Source organism: Haliotis cracherodii, unplaced genomic scaffold (genome assembly GCF_022045235.1).
Source record: "Haliotis cracherodii isolate W230 unplaced genomic scaffold, xgHalCrac1.p SCAF_17, whole genome shotgun sequence".
NCBI lineage: Eukaryota > Metazoa > Mollusca > Gastropoda > Lepetellida > Haliotidae > Haliotis > Haliotis cracherodii.
The window spans coordinates 20,265,161-20,281,048 of NW_027266272.1; the positions used below are offsets into that span (position 1 = coordinate 20,265,161).

Consider the following 15,888-nt stretch of genomic DNA (forward strand, 5'->3'; position numbering starts at 1 on the left):
CCCGGTTCACCCCGATTATGTTTCTAGGTTTGTCAGCACCATACCCGTGCTCGTGGGTTTCACCGAAGTGGTAAACGTCTGAGACCTGCATCACTTCGGGCTTTCCTCCCACATTAAGCTGACACGCCGTGATATAACTGGAATACTGTTAAAAGCGGCGTTAAAGTTGGGTTCAACGCCGCTTTTAACAGTTTTCCAGTTATATCACGGCGTGTCAGCTTAATGTGAGAGGAAAGCCCGAAGTGATGCAGGTCTTAGCGTATTGTACACTTCTTGGCCAAATTCCCCAGTTTTGATTTTGCAAATACAAGCGAAAATTCCGATTCTTATGCATAAAGAAACAGCTCCTGTTTCCCGGAATGCCCAACCTCCAAGACCTGACTACTCCGCCCTCAACAGCAATTCCGAGCACTGTGCTACCGCGGACAGTAGCTAGGGATACGGCCCGGCCCCTACCATCACTTCTGAATTATCAGGTGCAGAACATTCCATTTCCATATCAAACTTCGAAATAGTTACATGGAATATTGAAGGTTTTCTTTCCAAAATAGACGATCTAGACTTTTTAGATTACATAAAAGGCTTCGAAATTAGATGTCTAGTTGAAACATTTATTGACTATGCATTATCCATACCTCAGCTGTCACCCTATGACACATATATTGCAAAAGCTCATAGGCTAGCTAGGACTGGTAGATTGTCAGGCGGTGTAACGTTGTTGGTTAAGACCTGTATAAACCCGCGCTGCCAACAGATTGAATCAAATATACACAATGTCGTATGCATTAAATTTGATAATTTCTCAACTCTTGGCAAAAACCTGTTATTATTTGGAATGTATGTTCCACCCATCGGCTCAACATTCTACGTTGAAGCTGAAAAGGCAACCGCCATTGAATTGGTTGACCAGTGGTTGATTGAGCATAGTGACTTAGACTGTGAGGTCATCATCTGTGGGGACCTGAATGCCCGTGTAGGCGGGGCAAACAACCCACCAGAGACACTAACTCAACGTGGCCTCAACAATGCAGCATTCCCCGATGAACCAACCGTTCCAGTAGAAAAGAGACAGTCATGTGATAGTTTTTTAAAGTTAACGCTTTTGGTCGTAAGCTACTGGAACTGTGTTTCACTCACGATTTATATATCTTCAACGGCAGGACAACTGGAGACAAAGAGGGTAGTTTCACTTACATAGCAGATCAAGGATGTAGCGTAATCGATTATTTCATAGGTTCAGTTGATGTTCACAATTGTTGTCAATCCATGTTTGTGGATACAAGAGTTGAGTCAAAACATATGCCTGTATGTCTACATTTGGACATATTTCTCCCTAAAGTATCTACAAGTGATGATTATCTTTCCACCAAAACACACAAATATAAATGGAACCCTCGTAAGCGTGATGTGTTTATAGGAAGTATAACAAATTTATGTCCATCCTTCAACGAGCTTATCGATCTTTTAACTTTTGATTTCAATCTTGCCCTCGAAACATTTGTTAATGTTGTTCTTTGTGCCGCTGACTGTATGAAGGTACCTTGTGTTAAAAGTTCACCTCGAAATAAGGGGTTTTATAATAGTGAATGCAGACGAGCTAAACGGGAAGCAAGGCGATACATGAGGAAATTCAAAGAGAAGAAATCTAACGAAAATAACTTAATCTTTTGTAAAATGAGAAACAAGTATAAACATGTTTGCAGAACAGCAAAATCAAACTATCAATTTATGACACGAACAAAACTAAAGCTATCTCTATCTGATTCAACCACATTTAGGAAAGAGTTACGGAGTATATCAGGTCGTAGGGAAACAAAGAATAACAGAAGTAAAGAGTGCTGGTTTGATAATTTTACAAACGGTTTTCAGTGTACAGATGTATTACATGCTGAATGTCAATGTGATGAGGATTTTATACTTGATGAGATTGACCAGTGTATTTTGGAGTCGCCGATTACCGACTCAGAAATGCACAAGGCTATAAATCGTTTAAAGAATGGCAAATCCCCTGGTGTTGATGACGTGGTCATTGAAATGTTAAAATGTTGTGAAAATGTAATAACTCCTTTCCTACGAAATTTGTTCAATAAGTTATTTGATTCTGGATTATTTGCTGAGAACTGGACGAAAGCTATCATCCTTCCACTACATAAGAAAGGCAACAAAAATAATCCAGATAACTTTAGAGGGATATCTCTGTTGTGTACAATTAGTAAGGTTTACACAAGTGTCTTAAACTCTAGACTTACAAACTGGGCTAATATAAGAAGTAAACTACCCGAGACACAAGCAGGCTTTAGACAGGGATATTCTCCTGCTGATCACATATTCACGTTAAATGCAATTGTTAATAACTGTTTATCGAAAAGAAAAGGGAAATTATACGTTGCTTTTGTGGATTTTAAAAAAGCGTTTGATTCAGTTAATCATCTTAAACTATGGGAGTGTCTGCACGATGTAGGCTTGGGTGGAAAGATGAGGAGAGCACTTAAGGGAATCTATGCCTCCGTGAAAGCGTGTGTGAGATGTAATGATAACATTTATACAGAATATATTGTTTGTTCTAACGGAGTTAAACAAGGCTGTATATTAAGCCCTTTATTATTTTCCTTTTTCATCAATGAACTGTCAAACGATGTTTCATCACATGGGAAACACGGCGTACAATTATTTCCAGACTTGTTTGAAATATTATTATTATTGTTTGCCGATGATGTTATTCTTGTCTCTGACACAGTAACTGGTTCACAGAACCAACTTAATATTCTTGAAAAGTTTGCAGATTCACATGGATTAACGGTAAATTTAGATAAAACGAGTGTTGTTGTATTTAGACGTGGAGGGCGGTTATCTGTTCATGAGAAATGGTTCTATAAAGGCAAACGTGTTTCAACCGCCAACTCATATAGATATCTAGGGTTTGTATTCTCATATACATCAAAGATGAACCAATGTGTTTCAGATCTAGCACCAAGGGGAAAACGAGCTTTAATGGAAATATTTCGCAATCTACGGAAGATTGGTTTTGTTGACACTTCAGTTTTCTTTGAAATATTTGATACTCAGATTCAACCTATTCTTTTATATGGTGCGGAAATATGGGGTGTAGACAGATTTGAAAAAATAGAACAAGTGCATATTATGGCTTGTAAGAAGTTTCTTAACGTTAGTTTGCAAACCCCAAATGCTATTGTGTATGGGGAATGTGGTCGGTACCCACTACATGTAAATGCTATGTGTCGTTCTGTAAAGTATTGGCTAAAAGTGATTGAAACGGACGAAGATAGGATACGAAGAAAATCTTATAATATGCTTGTATATAACGACAAGTGTGGTCATCATAACTATGCTTCTTCTATTCGTTCCATATCATTTTCTCACGGATTTGGAGTAGTTTGTCTCAGTCAAGCTGCTGGCGACAAACCATCATTCATGAATAGTTTTAAAAACGTTTTGATAAATATGTTCTACCAATCATGGAATAGTACTATCAATGCTAGTTCTAGGTACATTCTGTATAAAGAGTTTAAAGTCTCCTGGAACCAGAAATCACCTTTCCATTATTACTGAAATAAAGTATCGAAATGTTATGATAGGCTTAGAGCCGGGCTACTAAGACTTACGGTAAACAAAGGCTGATGGGCTGATACTGATTTACGTTTACGACTCTGCCCCATATGTGAAACAAGTATAGAGAATGAATATCATTTTACTTTAGAATGTAAATATGACAACGATATTAGACAACTGTATTTACCAACAACATTTTGCCATAATCCAAATGTGCATAAATTTAAAACGCTCCTGTCATCTTCATGTAAACAATTACTTGGAAAACTATGTAAATACCTGTATTACAGCTATGAAAGAAGACGTAATTATGAAAATTGTAAATTTGTAAATTTGTACCTGACCATACCTTTTTTTCATGTACCACACTATATCAGACTCGATTATTTACAGACCGCCGTCATATAGCTGGAATATTGCTGAGTGCGGCGTTAAACAACAAACCAACCAACAACCAACCAACTAGCTAGTACAAATAAAGACTTCAAAGATAAGCAGAAAGAGGAGCGCAATTTGTGCCCTTGGGTTCGCCTGCTTCTTCCTAAATGTCCTATCCTGAAATTTCAAATACATGTAGATGTTATCAAGCCCTGTTATTAACCTGCAGTCCGCCAACTGAAATAAACCTCAGACCCTTGAAGATTCGGGTTAGAATAGGTCTCCAGCAACCCATACTTGCCGTAAAAGGTGACTATGCTTGTCGTGAGAGGCGACTAAAGGGATCGGGTGGTCAGGCTCGCTGACTTGGTTGATGCATGTCATTGTTCCCAATTACGTCGTTCGATGCTTATGATATTAATCACTGGACTGTCTGGTCCAGACTCGATTATTTACAGACCGCCGTCATATAGATGGAATATTGCTGAGTGCGGCGTTAAATAACAAACCAAAAAGTTATAAACCTGCAGTCAGATAAAGTGCCTGCCGAATGTTATATTATATGGTATACGTTCGCAAATGAAACCCCTCTCACTGCAAATGGTTGGTTGATTGGTTGATTTGATGTTTAACGCCGCACTCAGCAATTAAATAAAAAAAAAGCAAATATTTGGTGCCTACAAACGTAGTTGGGATTGTGATCCAGTCCATTCTGGAATGTCAGACTCTCAACTAGAAATTGTATCGTAGACATCCATACATTCGCATCCCCTTAGTCACTGGTACTTACTTTATTATAAAATCTTTGGCGGAACTACTAATAGAGCCTTTTCGCGAACACATGATATCATCGTTTATTTCCAGTGATCCAATATTATAATTTTCATAACAAATATTGTATTGTACGCCATATAGAATCTGCTTCCGCAGATATTCGTGTCTCATAATTCTCTGGCGTTGACATTTTGAATTTGCATGATTGTGTGAAAATTTATATCCACATTCATATCTCTCAAAAGAAAAGGATGAACTAACCAAAACGACACCATTATGAACCAACACTTACGAATCAATGTAAAGCGTATTCATATACAGCCGACCTATGAGGACCCGTGAAGATCCAGGGTAGAATAGGCCTTCAACATCCAATACTTGCTGTAAATGGCGACTATGCTTGTCGTAAGAGGCGACTAACGGGATCGGGTGGTCAGGCTCGCTGACTTGGTTGATGCATGTCATCGATCCCAATTACGTCGATCGATGCTTATGATATTAATCACTGGATTGTCTGGTCCAGACTCGATTATTTACAGACCGCCGTCATATAGCTGGAATATTGCTGGGTGCGGCGTTAAACAAACAACCAACCTACCAACTGCGTGGATCGATGTTCATGATATCAACCACTGGATTGTCTGGTCCAGACTCGATTATTTACCGACCGCCTTCATATAGCTGGAATACTGCTGAGTGCGGCGTTAAACAACAAACCAACCAACCAGCCAACCAACCAGCCAACCAACCAACCTACCTATGGGCAGCGTGTAGTAGACGGACCCAGCATCTGTTGTCCGCGGATCTGTAGGGTAAAGTTGGACAGCATGGGCAGTACATGTGTCAGTGTCAGTGTTGTAGAAAACGGATACACATTTCTTGTCACGTTTACAGTCGCTCGTACAACCAAGGAGAGAACCCGTATCTGTTCGCGTCCACAGAGCTAAGTCCGCCACAAGCCCCCCGTTCAAAGTTTCCTCTGGGTACATGTATGTGATGTCATCACAACCAATGCAATATCGAAGACGGAGCAGAGCGAGCAAAGTGTATGGAAAATATATGTAGCTTAATTCCATTTGGAACTTAGGAGAGTTTGATGTCCACATTAAAGGGCATCGATTGCCAGTCAACCAAACACGGTGTCCGCAGACCGAAAGTGGTTCACGTTCGACGAAGTTACATGGAACAAAGAACGTCAAATGCAAGAAAGGCGATTAATATTATTCAAACGTTATCGTGTGTCATCGAAGTTGCTATGGCGCTTGAAATGTTTCCTTCAAGACATATCGATCCTTTCTGTGAAATATATGTTGTCAGGCTGTGTGCCAAAATCGATCTCGTTCATTCTTGCATGCCTTTGTGTCAAGGAAAATAATGATGATCTCGGCAACAAAAGCCGAGTTAAATGGTCGGACTGACAATTAACGTTAACAAGTGTTTGTCGTGAGACATATGATATGTTTAGTTTAAAGGAGCATGTTCGGTAGGAACTAAAAAGCTTATACGAGTGATCTGACAGGTCATGATAACACCCACATTTCACTGATTAATGCGTAAACGGGTCATGTTAACGTCACCCACCCACGTGGACCGTCTGACAACAAGGACGAAGTTTTAATGGTAATAAATATCTATCAAACGATTCCAGGACTTTTCAACAAACGCGTAGGCCTTTGGTTTCAAAACCTACCTGCCATGTCGTCTTGACATCTTCATAAAATGATACCGCGGAATGTCCACGATTTATCCAAGCAGTCAAAACACAGAATTTATAGATGTTCTCGTTCTGAGCTATATTCTAGATCTCTGGACGAGAACGAAATACGTTTGTCGTCATGAATATGAGCAGCGTAATTGAACAAAAAACATAATATGTGGTTTACGGTATATCTGCTGTTAATAAATAGCTTTTCTGGATGACAACGATCGTGTAAAAAACCCTGGTAATGGTCAAAAATGTTTTCAAAGTAGGTTTTTTTGGTCGTTTCCGTGACATTTTTTCATTGCCAAGTAGCAATGTATTTTGGCAAAGTCACACTTGTCCGATGAAGCTCCTCATGCCAAGTAACTCGATCCGTGAAACTTGGCGGGTCCCAGTGACCCAGATCCCTGTTGATTGGCATGCCATGTGTCATTTGCATAAGCCCATCCATATGTTTTGTATGTGTTTCTCCCCTCAAGCCTAAACTAACCAGATAGCTGGGGGACGAAATAAAATATATTAATTGTAAAAAAAATGACTTTCAATAATTGTGTAAGTTATTTTATGACATTTTAAAAAAAAGGTTTAAACACTTGGTACTAGAATCTAGTCTTTGAATTAATTTATGATGTAGATCGATTCGCTTTGCTTCGGGAGCGAATTTTTAATAAACAACGGAACAAAGATAAAATTGACCTGGTTCTTTTATGACGATGCAATGGTAGATCTAGTAGTGTGTCTTTTATTAGATCGGTGCGCAATTTTCCACAGCGGCAGCAAAATTAAGACACGAAAACATTATATTATTTCACGTCGGAAAGGAAATAAATATATCAAAATACGGACAGCCTCACAGACTTCGAAACGGTGTTCAATTAATATTTGTTCACATTAATTCTGGACCCGTGAAGATTCCGGGGTAGAATAGGTCTTCAGCAACCCATACTTGCCGTAAAAGGCGACTGTGCTTGTCGTAAAAGGCGACTAACGGGATGGGGTGGTCAGGCTCGCTGGATCGATGTTCATGATATTAATCACTGGATTGTCTGGTCCAGACTCGGTTATTTACACACTGCCGTCATATTAGCTGGAATATTCCTGAGTGCGGCGTTAAACAACAAACCAACCAATCAACAAACACATTAATTTTGTCATGTGCGAGAAAATGGATTTCAACATTATTTTCATCAAGCTTATTCAGGTCGCTGGCTGCACAGATCATCCTCTCTCATCCTACTTCGGCATGATACCATGTTTTGTCTCGAAGCTCAAAGCAACAATGTTTCTCTAAGATACATTTTTTTCTCCATCCATGACGAGCATCTGTCATAATGTGCCTCAACAATCTTCCTGGTCAGTTGAATTCAACAATGTTATTACACACGGCCTCATTCACGATGTCATTACAAGATTCCTTCCAAATACCAACCACGTGATCAGGGTTACGAGTGAGTGAGTATGGTTTTACGCCGCTTTTAGCAATATTCCAGCAATATCACGGCGGGGGACACCAGAAATGGGCTTCACACATTGTGCCCATGTCGGGAATCGAACCCGGGTTTTCGGCGTGACGAGCGAACGCTTTAACCACTAGGCTACCCGACCGCCCCTGGTCAGGGTTACGACCTTGGGATGAATTAATAAATTAATTAGCACTTTTAGAAAAGATTTTGTGTGTGAATATTATAATTAAAAAATATCCTGTACATGGTTCTTTTGGATTGCACTGCGGATTTCTTTTATTACTTTCTAAAACCTTTTGTTTTCCCCTTTCTGACCACGCGATCTCCTAGCAACCACGCCCCATGAGCGCATCGAGTTGCTGCTTACAACTGTCAAGAACTTTGCTTGTCTTCAATATGAGCAACAAAACATTTTCATGTAAATCCTAATTTGACGAAGAGTTGTTCGAGATAATCAGGGAGCCTTTGGTGATTTCGATTATGACATTGGTGACTTTCTCGTGGATTCAAGATGACATCATTCCGATTCACAACTCGAATCGACAAGATGGCGCCTCTCTTCCCGCCCTTGCAAGTGGAGCAGAAACTTTGACAAATTCAGTGCCGATTCTTGGGAGTAGTGAATCAATGTGACAGCTAGATTTCATTGTGGAACCAGATGAAGCCGAATATATATGTTCACACATCTTTTGTCAACCATGCGTGTTGATCTAATGATCAAATTCAATTTTGTGTGTGAAAATTCTGTGAAGGAAAAGGAAATTCATAATTAAAGTTGTCTTGGAATATGTGTATTGGAGTTTTCGTTCATCGTAAGTACAATATTATCTGGATACGCCTTATGTAGGTCAAAACATCAAGTATATTCGGTTACTTATTTACCAGTTGCTTATGTGCATTGTTATGTTGATACACGTGACATGTTCATCTATTGTAGTCAAGCTGAGAAATATTGGCGCAAATTCTGGCGCTTCAAATGAGGCCCCTGTGTAATAATTTAAATTTTATAAATATAATCTGATTATTGTGTGGCACAGATCTAACTGTTGAATGCAAATGCAAATGCAAACTAAACAAATATCTGTAAATTTCGGATTGAACTGAAAGAATCGTGTCGTCAGTTTCGTATTTAAGTATCGTTACTGTTACATTAACCGAAACAGATATTCTGCTGCTGTTCTGCCGTAAAAATATACCTCACAATGCACTTTGACCACAAATACATTGAATGTGTCACATGTGCTTTATAGCGCAACCGTAAATAAGCTCCGCCCACTGTGATTGATGCAGACGCCAAACACGATCGATTCGATTTTTTATGATAAAACTACAGAAAATGTATTGACTTATATCTAGATATGGAGCCATTTGTTGTATCCATGGTTTGTCATTCAAGTTGATATGAAGTTTGACGGTCAATGGTGATCTTATTCCCGTATGGTTTTCAAAAAGCTTCTCCCGACACTCGGTTGTGTTTACATTGTCAGTCATTCGAAACTGAAACACCGCCACCTTACGGGCTATTTATAGTCAGGCTGGGGCTTTAAGGATATGTCTTAAAGATAGATCTAATTTGTTTCTCTCAACCAAGCATGAGGACTTCACACCAACTCTCAGAAGCTATAAAAATCCGCCGTCACAAATCTTTGATCAACAGAGATCAAGGGTATTACGTTTCCCAATGAAGATCTTATCAAGCAATTGACTATTTTTATTAGTTGGTTTGTTTGTTTGTTGTTTTACGTCGCAATATTCCAGCTATATGACAGCGGTCTGTAAATATTTGAGTCCGGACCAGACAATACAATGATTAATATCATGAGCATCGGTCCACGCAATTGGGATCGATGACTTGCTTCAACCAGGTCGTCTCTTACGACAAGCATAGTCGCCTTTTACGGCAAGCATAGTCGCCTTATTTTTATGTGTATGCAGTCAGCTTGTCACAACTGTTTAGTCCTTTTATCCTTATCCTTACTGTACATCTGGCATCATTACCCGTGTGCTTCATTACCCGTGTGCTTCATTACCTGTGTGCTTCATTACCCGTGTGCTTCATTACCTGTGTGCTTCATTACCCGTGTGCTTCATTATCTGTGTGCTTCATCATCTGTGTGCTTCATTACCCGTGTGCTTCATTACCCATGTGCTTCATTACCCGTGTGCTTCATTACCCGTGTGCTTCATTACATGTGTGCTTCATTACATGTGTGCTTCATTACCCGTGTGCTTCATTACCCGTGTGCTTCATTACCCGTGTGCTTCATTACATGTGTGCTTCATTACATGTGTGCTTCATTACCCGTGTGCTTCATTATCTGTGTGCTTCATTACCCGTGTGCTTCATTACCCATGTGCTTCATTACCCGTGTGCTTCATCATCTGTGTGCTTCATTACCTGTGTGCTTCATTACCCGTGTGCTTCATTACCCGTGTGCTTCATTACCTGTGTGCTTCATTACCCGTGTGCTTCATTACATGTGTGCTTCATTGCATGTGTGCTTCATTACCCGTGTGCTTCATTATCTGTGTGCTTCATTATCTGTGTGCTTCATTACCCGTGTGCTTCATTACATGTGTGCTTCATTACATGTGTGCTTCATTACCCGTGTGCTTCATTATCTGTGTGCTTCATTACCTTTTTGCTTCATTACCCGTGTGCTTCATTACCCGTGTGCTTCATTACCCGTGTGCTTCATTACATGTGTGCTTCATTACCTGTGTGCTTCATTACCCGTGTGCTTCATTACATGTGTGCTTCATTACATGTGTGCTTCATTACATGTGTGCTTCATTACCCGTGTGCTTCATTATCTGTGTGCTTCATTATCTGTGTGCTTCATTACCCGTGTGCTTCATTACATGTGTGCTTCATTACATGTGTGCTTCATTACCCGTGTGCTTCATTATCTGTGTGCTTCATTACCTTTTTGCTTCATTACCCGTGTGCTTCATTACCCGTGTGCTTCATTACATGTGTGCTTCATTACATGTGTGCTTCATTACATGTGTGCTTCATTACCCGTGTGCTTCATTACATGTGTGCTTCATTACCTGTGTGCTTCATTACCCGTGTGCTTCATTACCCGTGTGCTTCATTACCCGTGTGCTTCATTACCCGTGTGCTTCATTACCTGTGTGCTTCATTACCCGTGTGCTTCATTACCCATGTGCTTCATTACCCGTGTGCTTCATTACCCGTGTGCTTCATTACCCGTGTGCTTCATTACCCCTGTGCTTCATTACCCGTGTGCTTCATTACCCGTGTGCTTCATTACTTGTGTGCTTCATTACCCGTGTGCTTCATTACTCGTGTGCTTCATTACCCGTGTGCTTCATTACCCATGTGCTTCATTACTTGTGTGCTTCATTACCCGTGTGCTTCATTACCCGTGTGTTTCATTACCCGTGTGTTTCATTACCCGTGTGTTTCATTACCCGTGTGTTTCATTACCCGTGTGCTTCATTACTTGTGTGCTTCATTACCCGTGTGCTTCATTACCCATGTGCTTCATTACCCGTGTGCTTCATTACCCGTGTGCTTCATTACCCGTGTGTTTCATTACCTGTGTGCTTCATTACCCGTGTGTTTCATTACCCGTGTGCTTCATTACTTGTGTGCTTCATTACCCGTGTGCTTCATTACCCGTGTGCTTCATTACCCGTGTGCTTCATTACCCGTGTGCTTCATTACCCCTGTGCTTCATTACCCGTGTGCTTCATTACCCGTGTGCTTCATTACTTGTGTGCTTCATTACCCGTGTGCTTCATTACTCGTGTGCTTCATTACCCGTGTGCTTCATTACCCATGTGCTTCATTACTTGTGTGCTTCATTACCCGTGTGCTTCATTACCCGTGTGTTTCATTACCCGTGTGTTTCATTACATGTGTGTTTCATTACCCGTGTGTTTCATTACCCGTGTGTTTCATTACCCGTGTGTTTCATTACCCGTGTGCTTCATTACTTGTGTGCTTCATTACCCGTGTGCTTCATTACCCATGTGCTTCATTACCCGTGTGCTTCATTACCCGTGTGCTTCATTACCCGTGTGTTTCATTACCTGTGTGCTTCATTACCCGTGTGTTTCATTACCCGTGTGCTTCATTACTTGTGTGCTTCATTACCCGTGTGCTTCATTACCCGTGTGCTTCATTACCTGTGTGCTTCATTACCCGTGTGCTTCATTACCCGTGTGCTTCATTACCTGTGTGCTATTTATTATTCTTACTGTACATTTGGCTCCATCCTATCATCTGTATGCTACTTGTTATCTATTACCTGTTGGTGCCAATGTTAATATGCTGCTTATCACAACATATCATTCATATACACCTCTCATCACTAATTTATCAACAGCAATATAATGAATTACGAAGCACGTATGATACTCATTCTCATTTACAGATGGATCCAAGGATGGTGACGCTGTTGCCAGCGCCACCGTCATTGGATCCAGAACTATCTCAACCAGATTACCAGATAAATCTTTCTTGCATTCAAGCTATTAAAAACATGTCCTCCACACATCCACTTTTAATAGAAATTTTTGATTGTTTAATGATCTTGCTCCTGGCCAATACGACATCGTTTTCTGTTGGTTACCAAGCCATGTTGGAATCAGTGGTAACACAATGGCCGATGCTGCTGCTAAAGCAGCACACAACAAATCTGTGACACCACTTCTGATCCCATTCAGAGACATCAAACCTGTTATTAGATGTTACATCAGAGATCTAATGCAACAGAAGTGGGACAACCTTGTAGGTAGGAATAAATTACATGAAATTAAACCAAATATCGGTTACACCTACTTGGGTTGTCAGTCCAGATTTGAAGAGGTCATTATGAGACGATGTCGTATTGGCCACAGCAGATAGACGAATGAACATTTACTTAAAGGTGAGGATCCTCCGTTTTGTATCCCTTGTGATGAAAGAATCACAGTCAAGCATGTCCGGCTTGACTGTGTTGATTTTTCCATCACGAGGGATAACTATTTCAAATCATCTTCTCTTAAGGATCTTTTTACTAATATTAGTCCTCATTAAATTATTGCAGTTTTAAAAGAAATTGAACTGATAAATAAATATTGATGTACATAGTTGTTTCTTAAATTGATAGTGTCTAATTGTGAACTGAGATTGTTATTGGCTGTGCCCTTGACGGGGGTTAAAGTACTGTAAAATTATTGTCCCCCTGAGAGGGCATAGTATGTCCATATAATTCGAAGTACTTTATTCCTATCATAGTTTTAATCGTAGAATATGTGTTCTTTTAAATTCGGCTGAATTTCCTAATCGTCCCCAACAACTGAAGGGATGATGTAAATCCTGCCGGGGTCCATGCAGGTAGCAAAGGTACTGTATGTCCCCATTGTCCCCGGTATGGTGATCTACCTTCAGTTGCCGGCGATCTATTGCTCTTTTTTATAATGTATTGTTCTGTCTACTGATGTAATTTTATGGTTCTATGCTAGTTTTAAATTATAATCTGTGATAAGTCTAGATATTTTACTGTCCCTTGTTGACAGGTTTTTATAGTTTACATGTATTTATTATGTATAACCTTTGAAAGTCACGATATGGCTGAAATATTGCCGATGTCACTTAATTGTCACCCCAGCTTGATAACAGAATAAAAATCTACATCAAAACATCGCTATATGCAATACACCAGATGTTGTTATGAAAAAGTTGTACGTTTTCCTTTTCTCAATTTAAGAAGAGTATCAAAATACACGTTTCAGGACCCGTGAAGATCCGGGTTAGAATAGGTCTTCAGCAACCCATGCTTGCCGTAAAAGGTGACTATGCTTGTCTTAAGAGGCGACTAACGGGATCGGGTGGTCAGGCTCGCCGTCTTGGTTGATGTATGTCATCGTAAGGCGGCGTTAAACGACAAATATACCGTGGTATTTATCTCCAGTAAACTTACCTAAATAACACAGATCAGTTTGATACACAGTTCTAACCTCTCGCTTTGCCCTCCTGGTTATAAGGCTACAGCAGGTACAAGGGAAAAGTCCTTGAAGATTTTGTATCAAACAAGAAATAAACAAACACAACAAAAACACAAACCTTAAAATTAAAAAAAAGGTTCAGTGTTTTATAAAAACATCCCCCAATGTTTTTTTCAAAAACGTGAAGTGGATTATGTTAATCTTTTTTCCAACAAAGTTACGAGAGAGCCCAGCTGTCGGAGTCACACTGTGTGTGTGGCCTCTTGTCACAACTTTCTGCTTTAATTTACTAGTATTCATGCATTTATCATTTACTGATGTACACACTTTATTAAGCGAATTTTCCAATGTGACAAGCGTGTATAAGGCGCCGCAATTCACTATGAGCTGCGTCCCTTGAGCACGCCAGAAACCTATGTTCGTGGGTTCGAATCCCGGTTCGCCCTGATTACAGTTCCAGGTTTGTCAGCACCATACCCGTGCTCGTGGTTTTCGCCGAAGTGGTAAACGTCTAAGACCTGCATCACTTCGGGCTTTCCTCCCACATCAAGCTGAAACGCCGTGATATAACTGAAATATTGTTAAAAGAGATGTTAAACCCAACTTACCCACTCACAATTTTAACAATTATGGGACGTGTATGTATTCGCATGTTCTGCTCACTCAGTATCTTTATGTCGGTTTAACGAAATCAATCTGATTTACACGCCCCTAATTGAAGGAATTCGTATTTTGAATACTAAATTAAAGCACATATGTGCTGGTTTTTAGATGAGTAACAGACTAATTAACAGACTAGTAAATCACGCGTATAAATAAGTGAAACTGGCTGAATATATTACACTGCATGATAAAAAGGGGATTATTTTTGGGAAATATTTACAGCAAACATATTTCTCATAGTTCATGTACGCTACAATTGGGACCAGCTAATGTTCTCCATGATTTATGCCATGTAACAATATTGATAAATAATATTGATTTGCACCGGCTTCGCCGTGCATCAAATATGCTCCTGACATCCATGTGTATCTTTGTCGTCTATATAGACATGCCGCAGGCGGATAAACTCACATCTTGGTATAAGTATTGTGTGTGTCCTCTGGGAAGAGTTAATGATGTCACCGAATGATAGTATTACGTATTTGAAGAAGTAGGGTTTAAATCCGCTTTGAACAGTATTCCAGTTATATCACGTCGTGTCAGCTATAGTGGGAGGAAAGTCCGTAGTGGGCCTGATGTCTACCACTTTGGTGAAGCCAACGATTACGGGTATGGTGCTGACAAACCTAGAAACATTATCGGGGCGAACAGGATTCGCACCTTCAATCATCGGCTCCTGCTTACCAACGGGACACAACTCTGCACAAGGATTTGCGGTGCGCCTTAGATGAATGGGCCACCCGTGTCCCAACTTGAAGAACGCTATCTCTAAAATTGTGTATCTATTGATTTGTTCAGGCTCGCTGACATGGTGGACGCATGTCATTGTGTCCCTATTGCGTAGAATTCACCTGATGAAGGAGTAAGCATATACTCCGAAACATTGTGTTCCTCATAATAAAGAAGTTGACATCCATAAATTCTCTTCCTTTTAAGTACCCTAACTCACGTGTTCATGTTTACATATCCGGGGTAGAACACGTCTTCAGCAACCCATGCTGGCCTCAAAGGGCGACTATGCTTGTCGTAAAAGGCGACTAACGGGATCGGGTGGTCAGGCTCGCTGACTTGGTTGATGCATGTCACCGTATCCCATTTGCAAGGATCGATGCTCATGATATTAATCACAGGATTGTCTGGTCCAGACTCGATTATTTACAGACCGCCGTCATATAGCTGGAATATTGCTGAGTGCGGCGTTAGACAACAAACCAACCAACCATAAATTCTCACCCTTCTAAGTACCCCAACTCACGTGTTCATGTTTACAACTAAACAGACACGTCTCTTGGTGAAAATCGACTTAAAGGAAGATATGATTCCTCAGATGTTATTGTGTAGTCCCAAGTCATAGGATAACAATATTCCGGCCCCTTG

At 40.2% G+C, this 15,888-nt stretch overlaps 1 protein-coding gene across 1 annotated transcript in view; it reads right to left on the minus strand.

Annotated features, from left to right (window-relative positions):
- LOC139464514 (microfibril-associated glycoprotein 4-like) overlaps positions 1-5,876 on the minus strand; it is a 34,020-nt gene extending 28,144 nt beyond the window's left edge. The window contains exon 1 of the mRNA XM_071246042.1: positions 5,480-5,876. Coding sequence (XP_071102143.1) covers positions 5,480-5,828 — 349 coding nt within the window. The 5' untranslated portion in view covers positions 5,829-5,876. The remainder of the gene's footprint in view (positions 1-5,479) is intronic.
- Between the last annotated feature and the right edge of the window lie 10,012 nt (positions 5,877-15,888).